Genomic DNA, 21591 nt, shown 5'->3' on the forward strand with positions numbered 1-21591 from the left:
GCATTAACCTCTCTGAGTCTCAGGGATGTTACCTGTACAGCAGGGATTGTAACACTTTTCCTGCTGACCTCACACAACTGGCCTTGGATATCAAATGAGGAAAAATACCTAAAAGCACTTTGAAATCTTTTCAATTCTTTGCATAAACAAAGGACTATTGTGATAACTAATAATAAAGTAGAACACCAGGGTTTAAAGGCTGTAGTCAAATAAACTCCTGTTCCCTCTACTGCTTCAGCAGGGACTAGATATCATCTACCCAGGACCCCAGCATTCAGTAAGGGGATGTATTGATAACCATGAAGGTCTCATCTAATTCTAAGGCCCTGTGGCCCTGTCTTCTCAGCATAGCACAGAGAAGATAAAGGTCAGAAACACCTATAATAAAGGAAGGTCCCTGGGCTCTCTGCACCGCTAGATTTTCTACCATCTTCAATGAGCTTTGTTTCTATCAGTGCCATGGCTGACTTCAGCCCTTTCATATTCATCTTTTCCATTAAACTATGCTGCTCAGTCATAGAAAACTGAAAGGTGCACGTGACCCAGGCTATTTGTTTTCTTAACCCTAAAAATAATACAGAGAGCCACCAAAAAACAAAAACAAAAACAAACCCAGTGCCATTGAGTCGATGCTGACACATAGCAACCCTATAGGACAGAGTAGAACTGTCCCATAGGATTTCCAAGGAGCGGCTGACATATTCAAACTGTCAACCTTTTGGTTAGCAGCCAAGTTCTTAACCACTGCGTCACCAGGGCTCCAATACTACACAAAACAGTCAATCTAAAAAAGACTTTTCAGCTCACACTTTGATTTTATTTTTTAATATTTTCATGAAATAAAGCAATCAAAGCTCATGCATTTCTGTAAATATAAACATGGACTAAACAGTTTGGAATCTGACTGCCCTGTAATGACTAAAGGTATACTTCTAAACTGAAATAAGCTCTTAGAATGCTGCCTTCATTCAATATTTCACTGAGGCTGTTCTGACCCCCTATAGCTCAATAGCCAGCCTGTAGTCAGTAATTCCTCTAGCTACTCTTCAATTCTTCAAAGTTAAACAATTCTGAGGATATCCTAATCCTGAATGAAGAGGGAAGTGACTTATGATGGAAGAAAACTGAATGGATTTCAAATTCAGCTTTACAGGTAAAAATTATAGTTGCTGTCAATAAAACATGGAGCCCTGGCAGTGTAGTGGTTAAGAGTTCAGCTGTTAACCAAAAGGTCAGCAGTTTGAATCCACCAGCTGCACCTTGGAAACCCTAATGGGGTGGTTCTACTGTGTCCTATAGTGTTGCTATGAGTTGGGATTGACTCACTGACTACGGGTTTGGGTTTTTTTTTTTTTTTTGGTCAATAAAACATGTAAGGATGAAAGTATCAGAATCCCTCAATTATGTTCTTAGGTTCTTCCTGAATGGTTAGCATACACACTCAGACCTCGCATACCATACAGGAAAAAGGCAAAAGCACTTACAATAGAGTGATTAAATTGTTTGCATTGTCTCCCTTAAAAATGTAAATTAAAAAAATTTAAATCATGCCAAAGTAAAATCTTCCATTTACTTTGCACGATTCAAGAAACATTTCTGGTTTCTTCTTTTACCTTTTCAAGAATAAGTTCTCTGGAATGTGGAAGTCTGGCAATCCCATTTTCTGTATGTTCATCTCCTCTAGGCCACTGAGGTGATCTTGCAAAGTCTGGGCATAAGGAAGGTTCCTGGGTGCCTCCTGAAGCCAGGTGTTTGTTGCCTACAAAACAAGAGAAGTTTTCTAGAATAACAGACATGGACGAGTGTCAAAGTACAATGAACATTAGGTAATAATCCAGATTTGATAGATTGATTATTAAGCAAGACAAAGCACTGAAAGTTAAAATAAATTGCAGAAAATTATGAGTTATGATTCATTGATCTCTTCCCCTATTTTATAAGAGGAATATACAGCACAGCCAGATTCCTAGACAGTGCCCCAATGCTTCCATTAATAACTTTAGGCTCAACAAGCTCTTCCTCTTAGTAGCATTCATTTGGCATTTATCACATACAGCTTTATTCATTAGGTATCTATGCATGCATGAATGCCTCTTTTCTCCCCAAGAATTCTCTAGGGACAGGAAGCATGCCTTACACATCTTTGGCTAGACTCCTGCAAATAACCGAGGGTTACCCAAAAGCCCAGTGCCGTCGAGTTGATTCCAATTCATAGCGACCCTATGGGACAGAGTAGAACTGCCCCATAGAGTTTCCAAGGAGCGGCTGGGGGATTCGAACTGCCAACCCTTTGGTTAGCAGCCATAGCACTTAACCACTACACCACCAGGGTTTCTACTTGAGTATGTAATTAGCACTGATAACCACGCATTTATTGACTGCCTGATTTATACTTACAGCTATTAATTTGGAACCCATGTGCCGGAAAGTCATATCTGTTTGAGGAACCCTGTGATCCAAGAGGCTGTTGGCATACGTATGCAAGCTTCTAGAAACATCAGAGAGATCCAAAGGGAAATTGGAAGCCACTTTTTTGGTATCCACATTGGTGCCAGCATTCCATTCAAATTCCATCTTCTCTTCATCTGAAAATGCACATATGAAATAGTTGTAAATGGTGCCAGGTCAGCCCTTAATTAATGATTCTCAACACCTGTACTCCAGGGCACAGTGGTCCTGGAAGCCCTCATCTAGGGGAAGAGGCCCATACCATAGCGCCACGCCACCTTCTTGGAAATCATTGAGCCATAAGCTGTAGCAGAGGAGTCCATTTGGAGGAACAGTTTTGTGTGGGACCAGCGGGCGAGGATCTCACTTCTGGCTTCGGCTTGCCAATGGGGTATGGAAATAACACTTTTGATCTTGCCTTCTTCCTTAGAGTCATAACTGTTAAATAGAAAATCAGTTGACACAGGATTAAATAGAAGTTCCATTTATGGCAATAAAAACCAGATACGTGAATGGATCAGAGAAATTACCATAACCCACACTCATTAACTTCTAAGGGCAACATTCAGCACAAATTCAGGACTTTCCAGGGATATATGGAGGGGGTTGGGGGAAGACAGTTTTTGAAAACTGTTTGAATCCTAGTGTACCATTTACTAGCTCTATTGCCTTGGCCATGAGGCATTGGTAAAATTCTCACCTCCTGTGCGGGTGGCTCAAGTTCAATGCACCTCATGGATATCCACTACCGGTCTGTCAGTGGAGGCTTACGTGTTGCTATGATGTTGAACAGGTTTCATCGGAGCTTCCAGACTAAGATAGACTATGAAGAAAGGTCTGCTGATCTACTTCCAAAAATCAGCCAACGAAAACTATGTAGATCACAATGTCTGATCCCCACACAATCATGGAAATGGCACAGGATTGGAAAGTGTCTCATTCTATTGCACATGGGGTTGCCAAGGGCTGGGGGCTGACTCGACAGCAGCAAACTACAACACTGCCTTGGCCAAGTTATTCAATGCATCTCAGTTACCATTTTCTCGTCTATAAAATAGGGACAACTCATACCTCCTTTGTAGTTTATTTGTGAAAACTGAGATAATTTCTTCAAAGCACTCAGCACTAAAAAAAAAAACAAAACAGTGCCTGGTAAATAGTAAGTGCCCCCAAAATTGTAGGAAGGTCCAGTTGGACATGTGTGCAGGGCCAAAATGTTGAAAGCTCTATGTCACTTGCATTGCAGACCTGGTAACACTCTGTAGGCCAGTTTTACAGATGAAGAGAAAGACCGGAAATTGCAGCTCAGGACAGGTCACCCTAAGTCTTCCTTACCTTACGTGGCCAGTGAGAGTAACCTCGGTGATTTTGTTGTTCTGAATGTCCAAGGTGAGCTTGTAAGACTTTTTGTCTTTAGCAGAGTCATCACTAACTCTGAGGACTGTCCCAAGGTCAACACTGAAATCCGGAATTTGGATTCCACTGGACAAAGTCATACTCTGTCGGTTATATTTGAACATCATAGTAGCTTTGGCCTGCTCCAGACCTGAGTATACAAAAGCATTAAGAAATTTGTATTAAGAAGCTATGCTTGGCAGGAATGGCAGAAAAAGGCAGAAAACCCACAAGCACCTATCGGGTTTAAGTGAGGACACAGTTCAGGATTTTACCTTAAATTTTTAACTCATTGGTGTTCATGCATTTGCTCAATCTACAAATATTTATTGATTGCCTATTATGTGCTAGACACTGCCTTTAGCACTGGTGAGTCCTGGCCCTCATGGAGCTTGCATTATAGTGGGGGGAGGGTGTACAGACAATAAATAAGAAAATTATTTATGGCAGATGGTGATAAAGGCTATGAAGAAAAGTAAGACTGAATAGAAAGATACCAAAAAACGGTTGCCGTCGAGTTGATTCCGACTCATAGTGACCCTATAGGACAGAGTAGAACTGCCACATAGGGTTTTCAAGGAGAGCCTTGTGGATTCGAACTGCTGACCTTTTGGTTACCAGCCGTAGCACTTAACCACAATGGCACAAGGATAGAGGATAGGCAATGATGACAGAAGAGTTGCTATTTTATATGTGGTAGTCAGAGAAGTCTCCTCTGATAAGGAGATATGAAGGCAGAAACCTGAATGAAGAGAGGGGCTGAACACACAGATGTCTGCAGGGAGAGCCTTCCAAGCAGAAGATCGTGAACCCAACTGCCCTGATATGGGGAACACTTGGCATGTTCAGGGCACAGCAAGGCAGGCATGTCCCACGTCTCTATATTATCATCATCCAAGAGGCCTCTCTTGGCTCCTGCCCAATCCAACCCTGGGTTCCTCTCTCCCATATCGTCATTTCTTTGTAAAAACACTCCGAGGCTTTCTTCAATTCCTAGGCTCATCCATTTTATATCATTTGTAAAATATTTATGTAATTTTTCTTTCAGTATATACCCCTTACTTCCTGTAGGCTTTGTTTATCTAGTTCAGTCGTGTGACATACTGTCCCTACATAAAAATCTTCCAGCGTGAGCACCTGAGTTTGCCCAGCTCCCAAAACTTGCCTCTCCAGTAGCCTTCTCCATCTCAGTATATGGCAACTCCATTCTTCGGTTGCTTGGGTGACAAAACTGGGAGCTGTCCTGATTTCTCTTTTTCTCTTACACTCAACATCTAATACATAAGCAAAGCTTGTCAGCCAAATCTTCAAAATATGGCCAGAATCTGACCATTTCCCATAGCTCCTCTGCCACCCCTCTAATCCAAACCACCACCATCTCTTGCCTGGATTATTGTAACAGACTACATACAAGTTTCTCTGCCCTTGTCCTCCTATAGTCTGTTCTCAACATAAGCCTAAATCAAATCATGAAAACCCTCCAGTGGCTTCTTATTTCGTTTGTGGTAAAAGCCAAAGTTCTTACCATGGCCTACAAGACCATTTTCTCCTCCTTGCCCTTCTTTCTCTGATTTTAGCTGCTATCGCTTTCTTCTCTGATCTCTCTGCTTCAGCCATACTGGCCTTCTTCCCCTTCCTCAAACATGGCAGCCATATGCCAGCCTCAGGGCCTTTGCATCTGCAGACCTCTTAGCCTTGCTAAGATACATTCTTTCCCACATGGCTTATCCCCTTACCTGCTTCAGTACTCTTTTTTATGCTCACCTGACCTGTAAGGCTTTCCCTTATAATTCCAAATGGCTCTGCCTTCCCTCCATCTTTTACCAACTTTTGGCATTCCCTAGACCCATGCCTGCTATATTTTTCTTCCCGGCACTGATCTGACATTCTCAATATTTACTTGTTTGGTTAACCCTGGTGGCGTAGTGGTTAAGGGCTATGGCTGCTAACCAAAGGGTCGGCAGTTCGAATCCGCCAGGGGCTCCTTGGAAACTCTATGGGGCGGTTCCACTCAGTCCTACAGGGTCGCTACAAATCGGAATGGACTCGACGGCACTGGGTTTGTTTGGTTTTTTGTTTTGTTTTGTTTTCTGCAAGCTCCACAAAGGCAGACTTTATCTCTGTTGTTCACTGTTCTAGCCCCAGCCATTAGAACCAAAACTTACCAAGTACTCAAGAAATATTTGTTGAAAGCATTAAGTTAAACACGTTCTGTGAGTCCTGAACCTAAGACTAAGGCCAGCAATGGAGGAGTCCTTCACAGATACTTACGTTCTGCCTGAGTTACAAACTTCAGTGTGTCCACCAAGGCTGTGCCTTCTCTCTGGAGTTCATAGGTTGCACTGGCAGAATACTGTTCTACCTCTCCCGTTGGCTGCAGTTCCAGTTCAAATCTAAAGGTGTTACAATGTAGCCACAATGTTCAGCTTTTCAAAGAGGATTCTAATGTTCCCAAAACCACTCAGCCTCAATTACAACAAAAAGATGGCTTTTATTTTAATATTGTCTCTGGCCCTAAACTAATGATGACCTTTATGGTCCCTTTCAGCCCCTCCAAGAGCCCCAGGTAAGGACAGACCACAAGATTCCCAGGATTTTTTAGACAAACAGAGCAGAAGTTGGCTGGCTGTGTCAGCAAAGCTGAGAACAAGCTGTAGAAGTAGGGGTGGTGGGAGTGTGAAGACAGCAAGGGGCCCTTAAGCATGGGGAGCATACCCAGTGAGGTCCAGAAAAGGCCACACCAATGTGTCTGAAGACTAGGAAACACAGATACTGAATTAGGAACAAACTAGAATCTGTAATGTGATCTCCTATTCTAATGCCTAAGGAAAAAGAGAGCGGACATCATTTACAAGTAGGTGCTTTTAAAGGAGTGATTCTCAACTGCGATGGGTGTAGTTCCCCTGAAGGAGTATAACGGAATCACCTTGGGTTATCTCTTTTGAGCTACATTCTTCCCTAGGGGTTATAACTCCCCACCTTCCAGCCCTATCCCCTTACCCCTACCCCATCTGTGGAGAAATTCAGTCCTAGAGTCAAAGTTTTGGTAGGAGTGTGAACACTCCTTAGGTGGGTTGGGGCAAAGGACCACTTTTTTACATAATCGAAGGATAGTGCAAACCCCTACTGACAGGGGCCTACAACACACAGTACTTTTTCCTTTGCCCCACTAGGTGGCCAAAATGTGGAAGTGGGTAAGCAATGCACTGAGCATTGAGCATGCCTGACCTGGTTTCCCCCGTTAGTGGATAGTAGGAGGCGGAGTCTGTGGAGCTGGCGTTGGTGTAAGCGCCAGAGGTACAGTAGTTCAGGCCAACAAAGAAAGGCTTGCAATTTGACCAGGTCTGCCTGTTCTCAATCAGAGGTAGAATCATGTCCGTCTTGGTGGTAGAGACCAAATGCAATGTGTTACTGGAGAAGAAAGAAAAAACCTGAGTTATCTTCAGTTCATGACTCTAAATGAACATGACTGACTCTGGTGGTACAAATACTCCCTTATCCTCCTGTCTTTCTCCCCTCTGTCCACATCCACCTTGAATTATTTGATTTATTGAGAAATAAATAAGGTCAAGAATCTCCATAAAACTAACAGTCATAGTCACTCTTGTGTTTCCAGACATTGTACGAAGTTCTTTATGTTTATTATCAGCAATCTCTCAACAAACCTGAAAAGTAGGGATTAAGACTCCCATTTTCTAGCAGAAATGGAGGCTCAGAGATGTTAAGTTACTGATCACTACGATCTGAACTTAGGTGTGCTCATTCCTTCATTCGAGGCCATTTAGATAAGAGGTGTCCCCACTTTCTTTCATCTGCAATCTCTTACTGGCTTCTTTCCACCAGCATTAAACAGGCTCAAGTCTCTCCCATTAAATACACACACAGCTTTCTTTCCCTTCTAGCTACAGCCTTCTCTTATCCCCCTTACAGTCAAATTTCTTAAGAGAGTTGGCTGCTTTTGCAGTCTCCACTTTTCTTTCAATCGCTTCTCAAGGAACTGTGATCTGATGGCCACCCCCATCATGTTTCTGAAACTGCTTTCATCAGCATCTCCAATCACCTTCTTGCTCTTAAGTCTAATGGAAATGATGAGGCCTTATCTTCCTTGACCTCTCAGAGCATTCAGTAGAGTTGTTCACCCATGGCAAGATTAAGACTTTCAAGGCCCTAATGTCTAAAAAGATATGGCACCCTCCTCCCAAATATGTACTTAAAAAACTAGTAAGCCGTACAATAAGTACAAGTTCAACAACGTTCTGATTTTTTTCCAAGGATGCTTTCTTTGAAACAATATATTCTTTCCCAAGTACTGTTTCCTCATTTTGAGGTACCCAAAGACCATGCTTTCTAGCGTGCTGGAGCCCTACACACTGGCTTTAGCCTGCCTCTGGGGTCATCCAATTCTTGGCTGCTCCTCAGCTTCTGTGACCCCTTAGCACCTTGGTTTTCTTTCTGCCTCTCTGGTCACTCCTTCTCACTCTCTTCTGTTTATTCCCTTCCCCCATTAAATGCTTGTTTTCCCATGATTCTAGCCTACTCCCACACATCTCACTCTACACCCGTTGCTGTTTGACCTCCAGAATCTCTATATGCTGGTGATTCCAAAATCTATATTTGGAGCTCAAATGTCTTTACTGAGCTCCAAATATTGCTATTGTTATTGTTGTTAGGTGCCATTGAGTCGGTTCTGACTCATAGCAATCCCATGTACAACAAAATGAAACACTACCCAGTCCTGCACCATCCTCATGGTCATTGCTATGTTTGAGCCCATTGTTGCAGCCACTGTGTTAATCCATCTTGTTGAGGGTCTTCCTCTTTTTCACTGATCCTCTTCCTTAAGAAGCTTGATATCCTTCTCCAGTGATTGATCCCTCCTGAAAATATGTCCAAAGTACATGAGACAAAGTCTCACCATTCTTGCTTCCAAGGAGCATTCTAGCTATACTTCTTCCAAGACAGACTTGTTTGTTCTTGTGGCAGTCTATGGTACATTCAATATTCTTCACCAACAGATAATCAAAGGCATCAATTCTTCGGTCTTCCTTAGTCATTGTACAACTTTTGCATGCATCTGAGGCAATTGAAAATACCATGGCTTGGGTCAGGTATACCTTAGCCCTCTAAGTGACATCTTTGCTTTTCATCACTTTAAAGAAATCTTTTGCAGCAGATTTTCCCAAAGCAATACATTGTTTGATTTTTTGACTGCTGCTTCCACGGGCATTGATTGTGGATGCAAGTAAAATGAAATCCTTGACATTTTCCATTTTTTCTCCATTTATCATAATGTTGCTTATTGGTCCAGTGGATCTTTGTTTTCTTTATGTTGAAGTATAATCCATTCTGAAGGTTGTAGTCTTTCGTTTTCATCAGTAAGTGCTTCCAGTCCTCTTCACTTTCAGCAAGCAAGGTTGTGTCATATGCATAATGCAGGTTGTTAATGAGTCTTCCTCCATTCCTGATGCTGTGTTCTTCTTCATGTAGCCCGGCTTCTTGGACTATTTGCTCAGCATACAAATTGAATAAGTATGATGAAAGGATACAACCCTGACATACACCTTTCCTGACTTTAAACCACACAATATCCTGTTGTTGTGTTCGAATGACTGCCTCTTGGTCTACGTACAGGCTCTGCATGAGCACAATTAAGTGTTCTGGAATTCCTTTTCTTTGAAAATGTTATCCATAATTTGCTTTGATCCACACAGTCAAATGACTTTGCACAGTCAATAAAACACAGGGAAGTATCTTCCTGGTATTCTCGGCTTTCAGCCAAGATCATCTGACATCAGCAATGATGTCCCTCGTTTCGCGTCCTCTTCTGAATCCGGCTTGAATTTTTGGCAGTTCCTTGTAGATGTACTGCTGCAAACATTTTTGAATTACCTTCAGCAAAATTTTACTTGTGTGTGATATTAATGACATATTGTTCAATAATTTCTGCATCCTGTTGAATCACCTTTCTTTGGAACGAGCACAAATACGGATCTCTCCCAGTCGGCTGGTCAGGTAGCTGTCTTCCAAATTTCTTGGCATAGATGAGTGAGAGCATCCCACACTCATCCATTTGTTCAAACATCTCAATTGATATTCCGTCAGTTCCTGGAGCCTTGTTTTTGCCAATGCCTTTAGTGCAGCTTGAACTTCTTCCTTCAATACCATTGGTTCTTGATCATATGCTACCTCCTGAAAACATGGAAGGTCGACCAATTCTTTTTGGTACAGTGACTCTATGTATTCCTTCCATCTTCTTTTGGTGTTTCCTGCATTGTTCAATATTTTGCCCATAGAATCCTTGCAACTCAAGAATATTGCTACTCAAGGCTTGACTTTTTCCTTCGGTTCTTTCAGCTTGAGAAATTTCTTCCCTTTTGGTTTCCTAACTCCAGGTCTTTGCACATTTCATTATAATACTTAGTTTTCTCAAGTTGCCCTTTGAAATCTTCTGTTCAGCTTTCTTACTTCATCATTTCCTCCCTTCATTTTAGCTACTCTACGTTCAAAAACAAGTTTCAGAATTTCTTCTGACATCCATTTTTGTCTTTTCTTTCTTTCCTGTCTTTTTAATGACTTTTTGCTTTCTTTGTGTATAATATCCTTGATGTCATTCCACAACTCGTCTGGTGTTTGGTCATTAGTGTTCAGTGTATCAAATCTGTTCTTGAGATGATCTCCACATTCAGGTGGTATATGCTCAAGGTCGTATTTTGCCTCTAGTGGACTTGTTTTAATTTTCTTCAGCTTCAGCTTGAACTTGCATATGAGCAATTGATGGTCTGTCCCGCAGTCAGCCACTTGCCTTGTTCTGACACATGATATTGAGCTTTTCCATCATCTTTTTCCACAGATGTAATCAATTTGATTCTTGCATATTCCATCTAGTGAGGTCCACATGTATAGTCACCATTTATGTAATTCTATATGCTGGTGATTCCAAAGTCTGTATGTGGAGCTCAAATGTCTTTACTGAGCTCCTGATATAGATTTGGGAATCACCAGCATATAGAGGTACTTGACCCATAGGTCCCATTTCCAGCTAGATATTTCTAATTCGGCTTCTGACAGGATATCAGTTGCATCATATTCAAAGCTGAACTTGTCATCTTCCCTCTAAACCAGCTGCTCTCCCTCTGTAGTCCCTATTTCAATTAAGGGAACCCCTCACCTACCTTTCTTCTTTTGTTTTCCTTGCTTCCCATATCCAGTCAATCACTAAGTACTCATGGTTTCACCTCCTGGCACGTTCTAGTGTCTGCGCACTCCTCTCTACACCTGGCCCTCTTCTGTTGCAGCCCATTATCATCTCCCACCTCTATCATTGTAACAGACTCCTAACTGGTCTCCCTGTCTCCAGTCATGCCTCCTTTCTGTCCATTTTCCACACTGGAGTCAGAGTGATTCTTCTAATGCACTAACCTTATCTTTCCTTTTAAAATCCTTTGCCTTCAGAAGAAGTCCAAACTTTCTAAAGTGGTTTACAAGGCTCGTCATGGCCCGACCCCTGAAAATCTCTCCACAGCTATCCCTCACTAATTTCCTATACCCTTTACCACACTGAACATCTTTCAGTTCCTTTAAACGTATTCTTTTTCTTCCAGACCGTTACGCTTGCTTTTCCCTTTGCCTGGAACACTCCTATTTTTTTGACTAGATAACTCTGACATAGCCTTCAGGTATCAGTTTAAGTATCACTTTCCTCAGAAAGCTTTCCGTAACTATCACAGACTACATGACATACATCCTCTAATTTAGCGTTCACTTCACTGTTATTGCTTGCTCAATTGTATGCCTTTCCTGCAAGCTATAAGCTCTCAAAGTTCAGGGGCCCTGTATCTCACTCAACATACCTGATACATATTATGCAATTAAATACTAATTTTGAATGAATAAAGGAATGTGTATCATTGAAAATAGAGCTCTCAATATGAGGCTGCATTTTTTTAACCATAAGATTACATGCTTTACTTACTGAGCCGTTGTTGTCATTAGGTGCCGTCAAGTCAATTTTGAGTCACAGCAGGCCCATGTGACAGAGTAGAACTGCTCATGGGATTTTCTGGGTTGTAATCTTTATGGGAGCAGGTCACCAAGTCTTTCCTCCCGCAGAGCTGCTGGGTGGGTTCAAACCACCAACCTTTCGGTTAGCAGCCAAGTGCTTAATCACACCCACTGAAATAGCTAACACAAATTGATATGTTCACTGGTATATTTCCTGGGAAAAATGTTTATTTTCTAAGGACGATTTCTCTAGAGCTAGTATTTCTTCATTCTCAAAACAAAGAAATACAAGAACAACCTAACAACAATTAACTAGACAGTAGGTATTAAGTCTCAATGCAGAAAGATAGAGGATAATTTAGTAAATGTGGAAAGTAATTACTTAGTGAGTCTAGGCTAGTTTAAAAATAGGTAATCAAGAAACCCCCAGATTCACTGTGGCCCGAATTATCTGAATAGTTGTCCAGCCTGGCCAAATCCGGCAGGTACAGTCTCAACTTTCTCTTTCAGATTGGCTAAGTGTATAGATCTGGCTGAATTACCTGCCACTGAACAGCTTGACTGGCCTCTTTGGAGAAGGAACAATAAACTTCAGTTGCCCAGCCTTCAGGGCAACACGAGCCTCCAGGCCTGACTCGTGGAAGAAGTTGGTGTTCATTTGGACCCCACTCCTAGCGAAGTCTGGAATGATGATGCCCACATTTGTCACAAACTCCACTGACACAGAGGGCTTTGCCACCAGTTCAGCCTGCATCTATAAGCCAGAAAACAACTTCTTCAGCTTTGTTAAATACCCAGCACCCGACAGTCAAATCATCCACCCTTTCTAGTCCTGGGATGACTCGCACCTCAGGAAGCATTATTATGATTTGTTTGGAGGAAGAAAAGCCAAGTTCTCAGTTCCCTAGAGCCAGGCTACACTGACACCCAGGACTAAGAAGTACCCAAGTGACCTTTAAGCATAACAGAATGAAAAGATGAAAGGAATTATCTTTTATTGAGAGAGAAGCTGAGTTTTTAGCCCTGCCACACTGAAGCTAGTGAGGCAGACCATCGTAGGGGAACCTTAACACTTTTAATAACAATTAACAAGGTGATCAAAATGATGATGCACTTTGTCTTGAACTAGAAACACATTTAAAAATTGCACCAGAAACCCATCCTGGAGGAAAAGAACAACATGCAGAATCAAAAAAGTGAACAACGTCTTACACTGGCTACTTCAAGTTTCACTCCAGCCTTCATCCCAGGAGTGATGACTCCAGATGAAGATACTTGCAATTGCAATCCAGCTCCGGTGGGGAGCTCAAAGGCAGTGTCCATGAAGATGTAGTGAAGAAACAAGTCATTCTTTGAGCCTTTACTTATGGCTTCTCCGATCTGTAGATTCAAGCAGGAAGAATGACTAATAGTAAGCCTCATTGAAGTGGATTTTGCTAAATGCAACCCCCCATAATTGAACAATAATTCTTCTTTATCCAGAGGGAAGGGACTAGCATATTTTGATTAGCTGAAGAGTTTGACAAGCCAAGATTAATGATTACTGATTTCAATGAACTGAAATATGAGAAGCTGCTCTGAATAGAATATACCACTTTTAATTGGTGATTCAGAAGGCACTTAAAAACATTGCTGAACCTCAGAGATTTACGAATTTTAAGTGTCATTGTTTAATCATTTTGGCTGAGTCCAGATACAAGTGAGATCTTACTGAAAAAAAGAATTTTTTTTTCAGTAAGTATATTATATTATCGAGAAACCAATTTTTGGAAACCAAGGAGCTATTGAGATGATGTACATAATCGTATGCATCCATTTTTTAATAACATTTCATAACTTAAGATCTATTTTCATACATAATATGAGATCTGTGTTCTCAAAGCCAACATTATTATTTAACAGGTCTCAGGACCTATGTTTGGATATTTTCTTTCTTACTAATAAATTAATAACAATAAAAATTATAGTTAATATTGGAGAGTGGATTACAGTTCACCAAATACTTTCTTTCATAATTATTGTTACCATTTCAATATAAAAAGGAACCTGCAGCACATGTAGGGGAAAGCTCACTTAATGTTGTTTTCCAGATAAACGAATGCTCTTAAGAGGCATACCTCATTATGAATAGCCTAATTTCTAGATGCTTCCAATTCACTGTGACCCAATCATTTTTTTTTTTTTTCACTAAAATTCAAAACAAAACTGCCTCTTGGAAAGAAGTACAGGACTTTCTCTGATTTGTGTGTCTGGAATCTTAAGGGGATCTGGGAGACCTAGAAAGAGCACTGGCTAATCTCATTGATCCTCTGTTGCAGCCTGGTCGGCTTACCATCCGGGGGACCCCCTGCAGAATGTGAATGCCACTGAGCAGCAGCCTTCCCAGGAACTGTAGGTCATTGAGTTTGACAAACCCAAGCTCCTCTCCCAACATGCGAAGGTAGGCTCTGGCTTCTGGGACTTCTTTGGACTTCAAATCTTTGATCAGCTTCTCAACATTGAGCATAATTCCATTTACCATGTCCTAGGAATTTGAAAAATAAAATACCTGGTAAGATGTCAGCCCAGAAAACAATTTTAGATTCCTGTTGTGGGTGGGGCCTGTCTCCTGCAACCATAATGGGCCTAAACACAAACATCCAAGGTAGGGATACAGGGCAGGCATTGTTGTTATCATTACGTGCTGTCAAGTTGGTTACAAGTCATAGCAACCCTATGTACAACAGAATGAAACACTGCCCAGTCCAGCACCATCCTCACAGTCATTGCTATGTTTGAGCCCACTGTTACAGTCAATGTGTCAGTTCTTGTCATTGAGGGTCTTCCTCTACTTTACCATGTATGATGCCCTTCTCCAGGGACTGGTCCCTCCTGGTAACATGTCCAAAGTATGTGAGATGAAGTCTCGCCATCCTTGCTCTCTAAGGAGCATTTTGGCTGTACTTGTTCTAAGACAGGTTTGTTCTTTCTCCATTTTTGAATTATCTTCAGCAAAATTTTACTTGCATGTGATATTGTTCGATAATTTCCACATTCCATTGGATCACCTTTCTTTGGAATGGGCACAAATATGGGTCTTTTCCAATCAGTCGACCAGGTAGCTATCTTCCAAATTTCTTGGCATAGACAAGTGAACTCTTTGAGTATTGAATCGTTTGTTGAAACATCTCATTCGGTCATTTGTCGATTGCTGGAGCCCTGTTTTTCACCAGTGCCTTCAGCACAGTTTGGACTTCTTTCTTCAGTATCATTTGTTCTTGATCATATGCTACCTCCTGAAATGGTTGAATGTCGGCCAATCTTTTTGGTATAGGGCAGACATTGAAAGATAATTCTTCCCAATTGAGATGAAAAACCAAGGTCTTGCCAGGGATAGTGGTGCTTCCAAAACTTGTCTTAACTTGAATTAATGTAGGAATAGCAAGGTGTATATCACCTTTCTAGGATTCAAGAATCCTAGGGCTCCCCAAAATTTAAGATCCTCTGTTCACCCCCTGTTTATCCCTCTCCTTTGTCTAGAGAAGAATACCAGGGGTTCCTTGAGAAAATATAGCTGCTATATACATTGGTCAAAGGCTTAAAAAGACACTTGCTCTTAAGCAAAGGTCTAGAGGTAAGAAGAATACCAGACTGTGGCCTAGGCATTGAGAAAGAAGAGGTTAACAGACCCAAAACAAATCAAAGACTCTCAGCCTCGAGTTGAGGTAAGTAAGTTAGAAGATGGAGGTGGGGTTACCTGTGAGCATCTAGGAATAAATTAAAGCCATGCTTCTCAAAGCTGAGTGTGCTTACAAATCACCTGGGGATCTTGTTAAAACGCAGACTCTGATTCAGTAGGTGGGAAGTGGGGCCTGGGAGCCTGCATTTCTAACAAACTCCAACTCGATGCTCATAACTAGGCCACACTGAGAAGTTTCAGATTATATATATATTTTCTCTTCTAAAGTGGGGAGTTCAGACCAATTTCAAGGTGGATTTTCCTCCCTTTAGCTAGTGCACTGATGAGAGAGCCAAAGAAAGTGGTTAATAATAAGAAGAATATAAATTAAAAAATTATAACAGTATCTACTTATTGAATAATCAGTACCAGTACCAGGCACTGTCATGGATTGAATTGTGTCCCCCCAAAATATCTGTCAACTTGGCTAGGTCATGATTCCCAGTATTGTATGCTTGTCTACCATTTTGTCTTCTGGTGTGATTTCCCTGTGTGTTGTAAATCCTATCTCTATGATGACTTGAGGTGAATTAGTGGCAGTTATATTGATGAGATCTTCCAGACTAGATAGTGTCTTCAGCCAATCTCTTCTGAGATATAAAAGAGAGAAGCAAGCAGGGAGACATGGGGACCTCATACCACCAAGAAAGCAGCTCCAGGAGCAGAGCGCATGATTTGGACCTGAAGTTCCTGTGCTTAGATGCTCCCAGACCAAGGGAAGATTGATAACAAGGACCTTTCTTCAGAGCTGACAGAGAGAGAAAGCCTGCCCCTGGAGCTGGAGCCCTGAATTTGGACTTGCAGCCTACTTGGCTGTGAGAGAATAAATTTCTCTTTGTTAAGCCATCCGATTGCGGTATTTCTGTTATAGCAGCACTAGATGACTAAGACAGGCACTGTGTTTAGCACTTTACACACCTTATTTCATTTAATCTTTATAATAATTTTGTGAGATATATATTATTATCACTCTGGGGATGCGGAAGTGGATACATATAATATTAGGTAACTTGTCCAGGTTTGCACAGCTTGGAAGTCACTTAAGTTAGAATTCAAATTCATGCCCCAAAGCTCACACTCTTAATCGATGTTCTAGAATGCCTCTAATGAGTCTGGTTCCAGGACATATTGAATCAGCGTGCCCAAAGCTGCAGTGGTTAGTGGCTCTCACCCACATTAAAAAAAAATTTCCAAACCTGTTGCCTGGGAGTCGATTCCAACTCATGGTGACTCCCTATGTTACAGAGTAGAACTGCTCCATGGGGTTTTCTTGCTGTAATCTTTACAGAAAATCACCAGGCCTTTCTTCTGTGGCACCACTGGGTGGGTTTAAACCACCAACCTTTAGGTTAGTAGTTGATCACAAACGATTTGTGCCTTCCAGGAGCCCATAGAGCTGATTAATAACATCCACAGCTATAAGAGCTCTGCTGCTAAACAAAAGGTTGACAGTTTGCATCCCCAGCTGCTGTTTGGAAACCCTATAGGGCAGCTCTACTCTGTTCTATAGGGTCATTAAGAGTCTGAATCAACTCAGTGGCAATGGGTTAATTATCATTATTATTTCTCAGTAACATCAGATAGTACCTTGGTGATTTTTAGGCATAGGTAAGAATGTCTTTGCATTGAGAACCAAAACTTTCCTTGAGAGGATAATTAACAAATACTTACCTGTGCATGTTTATCATCTTTGGTGTAGCCAAAGTGATCCACCAAGACCCTGGAAACCTGATCAGGAACTCGGCCATCAACCCAGTATAAAGCCTTGTTGACACTGTCTGGGAAGAATCCTTGCTTCCCAAAGAGAGCTTCCAATGTTGGTTCAAAGCCCTTTCCTTCCAAACCAATCTGAGATCAGAGCAGAAAAGCAGGCAAGGAAATTCCGTCAGGTTTCTTTGTTGTATGTCAGCCTCCCATTTCTCTCTTTACGTCCATTTAATTAAACAAGTAGTTATGAATACTACAGGGCAGGAACTGAGCTTAGTACTTCATAGAAGTTGTCTTATTTAAATCTCACTGGAATTTTGAAAGGCAGAACTTACACTTTTACAAAAGAGAAAAGCTAAAGTTCAGAGAGGATAAAAAATGAAACCAAGGATACAGAGTTGGGAGTGAATTTAGGGTTTAGACCAGATCTGACACACCATCAGTGGATTTAAGGGCTTCGAAGTTCAAATATCTGTATTTACATTTATCCTAAGGAGCCATGCTTCAGATGACCCCTAGGAGGGGCAGAGGAGAGTAACGCAGGTGGGGGGAAGAAGGCCTCAAAGCGATGGTACAAACTGCTTGATGATTCTTATTCCTCCCCCAGGCTGGCTCACCAATCCCCTGCCTTCCTACATATGGTCTTGTACAGAACAGGTTAAAGGATTCAGTATCACACATACCTCGAAGAGATCAGCTGGGGAAAATCCAAAGACAGTGAGGGTGGTTTTCAGCATGCTTTCTCTAGGAAGGTAATTATTTGGATCAAATATAAGATTCCCTTCGATTTTGGCTGAGATTGGGTCAAGTGATAGAAGGGAAACAGATTTGGAAAAGTGATAGTTCCGGGAAAATTTTTTGAAATCCATGATGGTTGGAAGTTGAGATCCTTTTAGAGCTTCTTCCAGTAATGTTTTCAGACTAGATGAAAAGAAGTAGCATATTTTGAGTTGACACACCATGCCATTTATCCATTGTCTCTCTTACCCTGAGGGAATGTGGATTTCTATTTGCTACCAAACTATTTGGGTTCATTTTCCCCAAGACTTTGGCTCAGAGAATGCTACAAATTTGCACAAGTGCTTGCTACAGAAGAAAGCACACTCCGTAATAAGCAAGTAATGGCTGTAGCAGAACGGAGCCTTGAAATTCCAACCCAGGGCCTTTGTGGCAGATGGGGGAAAATGAGTCTTACTTACTCTTGGATATACAATTCTTCTGAGTTTAAGATGTTGGCAATGTGGGAAGCCACAAAATTCTTCACTTGGTCATTCTGCTCCCATGGGAGAAGTTGGACAATTCTGTTAACATCTGCCTGGGAAGGCCCCCTCATCAGCATGAGATAGGCAGCCAATCTCTTATCCACTGGAGAGGCACCATCGAAGAAAGCCTGAAGAAGGGCTTCCTGGATCTGTAGCCAAAAGAGGGGACTATTGTACTATCACCGTCCTTTGGTCAGAACACCAAACATGCTTGGCAAACACTGGCATGGCCTGCTGGCTTTTCCTTATGTGTAAGTCTAATTTCTCCCCAATAAGTGTTTTGATCTGGTGCTGAATCTTCTTTTCAGCGTTCTCCAGAGCAACCAGATCAAGGGAGGGCTCCTGGAGGACACTTACCAAATACATGTGGAATTAAATCACATTAAAATACACAAGTTATGGCCAAGTTATGACTAGTTTGGGGATCTGCTGCTAAGTGAAAGTAAAGTTGTTTTAGCACACATTATTTCAATTTGAAGATAAAGTTTTGCAGGATTAGTGAGAATTTGGGGCTAATAAACAGCATTGTTTTCAAAGAGTCATTGCCACTTAAAGTAGGACCAGGCCGACTACCCTAGTTTGGGGATATTGGGGAAAGTCAGGAATGTTCTCTCAAGGTAAGAGTGATGATCAATCTGGTAAGAGAACAGCATGCAGCTAGACCTCATATTCTGCATGTTGGAGTAGCAGCAAGGTCAAATATTTCTCTCATGTGAACATATTACTTGGCAATCAAATCCATAAACCCATTGCCATTGAGCTGATTCCAACTCATAGCAATCCTACAGGATAGGCCAGAACTGGCCCACAGGGTTTCCAAGAAGTGGCTAGTGGATTCAAACTACTGATCTTTTGGTTAGCAGCTGAGTTCTTAACCACTGTGGCACCAGGGCTCCAGTCAAGACTACAGACTTGTTGAATTTTGCAACTAATAAACAGTAGAATAAAGTCATGAGTCAAAAGCGACTTGATGGCAACAGCTTTTTCAGAATAAAGTCAGTAGAATCATGACATTTAGAACTTTGTAACCGGATAGACTCCAAATCCTTATTAATCTGAATAAATGTCTCACTTTCAGACCTCCTGTGGACTTTACCTCTTCGTTAGATCCCATTTTCCTCAGGGCCTGGATAGCAGCTTTCTGAATTAGCAGTGATGGCTCTGTACTTTTGATGCATTTCAGGACTGAAGACGACAGTCTTGGGCTCACCTGCTCCATGGTTCTACCCATATTTCCAATGACCTGCATTGAAGAAAAGAGACAAGCTGGCATCAGGGTGCAGAAAGAGGGGGGAAGGGTGTTCAGAGAAAGTATTTCTGAAATGAAATGTATTATACAAAATAGTGAAAGTACCCTCAGAATCAAGTAGGTGTGATCTTTGTCCCCAGTGCAGTCATTGTGAATCTGTGCCAACAGGTAATCCTCAATATCCAACAGGATCTGTGTCCTCTGTGGGGCTATCTTATGATAACTATAGAATAAGGGAAGAGAGTTAGGACTCAGCAAGCCTAGCGAAGTTTCTCTTAAAATCTAAACTTGTGTTTGCTGATTTCGTATTTCATGCCATTACTCTCAAAAGGATCAGTAGGAAAATAAAACTGTAAGCACAAGAGTTTAAAAGTGGAGGGAGAGGTATAATTTTAATACAAAGATGTGGGATCTTCCTCAGCCCCTACAGGAGAAGTACAGTATAAATCCACTCACTTGTTGACCACATGGCTCAGGGCATATAAGGTGGCCCGGCTCTGCTGCTCCTTTGCTGTGTTGAAGATCTCCCGCACCCTCTCTTCCGGGGGCTCTGGAATCAGGGCCATCAGGTAGGTTATGATATCTATCAAAAGGGGGTGGGCTTCCTTACTTTTCAGCCACTGGAGGATGTGATTGTAACACTGGGGCTGCCCGCACTGAACCAAGGCTTGTAAAGTGATGGGGCTGAGAAGAAAAGAGCAGAAAGTTACACGGACCACCTTCAAGGCAAACTATCCTTTGCTCATGGCGTTCCCTCACTCACTATCCAAATCCAAACATCTTTCAAAACCCAACTCAGATTTCTAGAACCATGAAGCTTTCCCTTCCTGAGTTCCTTCTCTGATCCTCAGAGCTCTTAGAGACATGAAGTAAAGACAAATCATGCTATTATTTATTTGCCTGAGTGCTTTCTCCACCTAACCTATAAGCTTCTGCAGGGCTCAGACTTCTTTTTCTCTCAAACTTCCCAGAGTACCCACAATGGAGCTAGGAATTAGAAGAAGCCCATCAAAATGTAAGGACTGTGGTTCCAATTTTTAGATACTACCATTTTTCCTCCTATTTCCCCCCTTTTTTAACACACACGTACATAGCTGCCTTGAATGCAGTGTGTATGTATGTCTCCCAAAGAACTCTAAGCTGTCTGAGGCAAGGCACCTTGGCTGATATTTTTGTATCCAGCAAATGTTAACTGATTGACTGATAAATGTGAAATTTAAATGGTGCCTGAAAATGAAGATTCTCTTTTTGGCCAAGGTTTGAAAGTTCAGTCACAGTTACCATAGGCTATATGAGATATCGAGCTGCAACATTAAAGAAATACCTGGACACCTCGATCAGCCTTGGCAAGAGGGAAGTGACAGCCTCATTGCTGAGGCCTCTCAGCTCAGTAACCAGCTTACTGAAGAGGTTAGCTCTCTGGGCATTCTGCTCAGAAACCGACAGATTTTCCAAGTCCTGAAGGGTCTTCAAAACGGCCTCTGCCTGCTTTGGAGGTGACGTGGACTTGGTGCTCTCAAAGGCAAGGCCCACCTCCTCGGCACCTGGAAGAAGGAAGTGTATCTTAGGAGTTCTTGTTTACCTCTGCATCTCAACCACATCTTAGTACACTGGAATCTGGTCATTGGGGAGATATCATCAGAGAGGAAAAGAGTAAAAACTATCCTATTATGTGCCCTGTGCTAGGTGTTTGACTAAATTTTTTTCACTGAATCATCAAATACTCCTGCTGGTTAGTGGCATTCCCGAGTTTAAAAATGATCAAACCAAAACCAAACCTATTGCCATCAAGTCAATTTTGACTCATAGCA

The 21591-nt window shown here is 41.7% G+C and overlaps 1 protein-coding gene across 1 annotated transcript in view; it reads right to left on the reverse strand.

Moving 5' to 3' along the window:
- APOB (apolipoprotein B) overlaps nucleotides 1-21591 on the reverse strand; it is a 57678-nt gene that overhangs the window by 15180 nt on the left and 20907 nt on the right. The window contains exons 9-24 of the mRNA XM_049903983.1: nucleotides 21105-21324; nucleotides 20237-20464; nucleotides 19886-20003; nucleotides 19628-19774; nucleotides 18469-18680; nucleotides 17953-18190; nucleotides 17234-17410; nucleotides 14177-14368; nucleotides 13057-13224; nucleotides 12387-12598; nucleotides 7072-7254; nucleotides 6115-6236; nucleotides 3784-3994; nucleotides 2711-2886; nucleotides 2398-2585; nucleotides 1614-1759 (exon numbers count right to left, since the gene is read on the reverse strand). Of these exons, the coding sequence (XP_049759940.1) occupies nucleotides 1614-1759; nucleotides 2398-2585; nucleotides 2711-2886; nucleotides 3784-3994; nucleotides 6115-6236; nucleotides 7072-7254; nucleotides 12387-12598; nucleotides 13057-13224; nucleotides 14177-14368; nucleotides 17234-17410; nucleotides 17953-18190; nucleotides 18469-18680; nucleotides 19628-19774; nucleotides 19886-20003; nucleotides 20237-20464; nucleotides 21105-21324 (2938 nt within the window). The remainder of the gene's footprint in view (nucleotides 1-1613; nucleotides 1760-2397; nucleotides 2586-2710; nucleotides 2887-3783; nucleotides 3995-6114; nucleotides 6237-7071; nucleotides 7255-12386; nucleotides 12599-13056; nucleotides 13225-14176; nucleotides 14369-17233; nucleotides 17411-17952; nucleotides 18191-18468; nucleotides 18681-19627; nucleotides 19775-19885; nucleotides 20004-20236; nucleotides 20465-21104; nucleotides 21325-21591) is intronic.

The sequence above is a fragment of the Elephas maximus genome, chromosome 12 (genome assembly GCF_024166365.1).
Source record: "Elephas maximus indicus isolate mEleMax1 chromosome 12, mEleMax1 primary haplotype, whole genome shotgun sequence".
Taxonomy (NCBI): Eukaryota; Metazoa; Chordata; class Mammalia; order Proboscidea; family Elephantidae; genus Elephas; species Elephas maximus.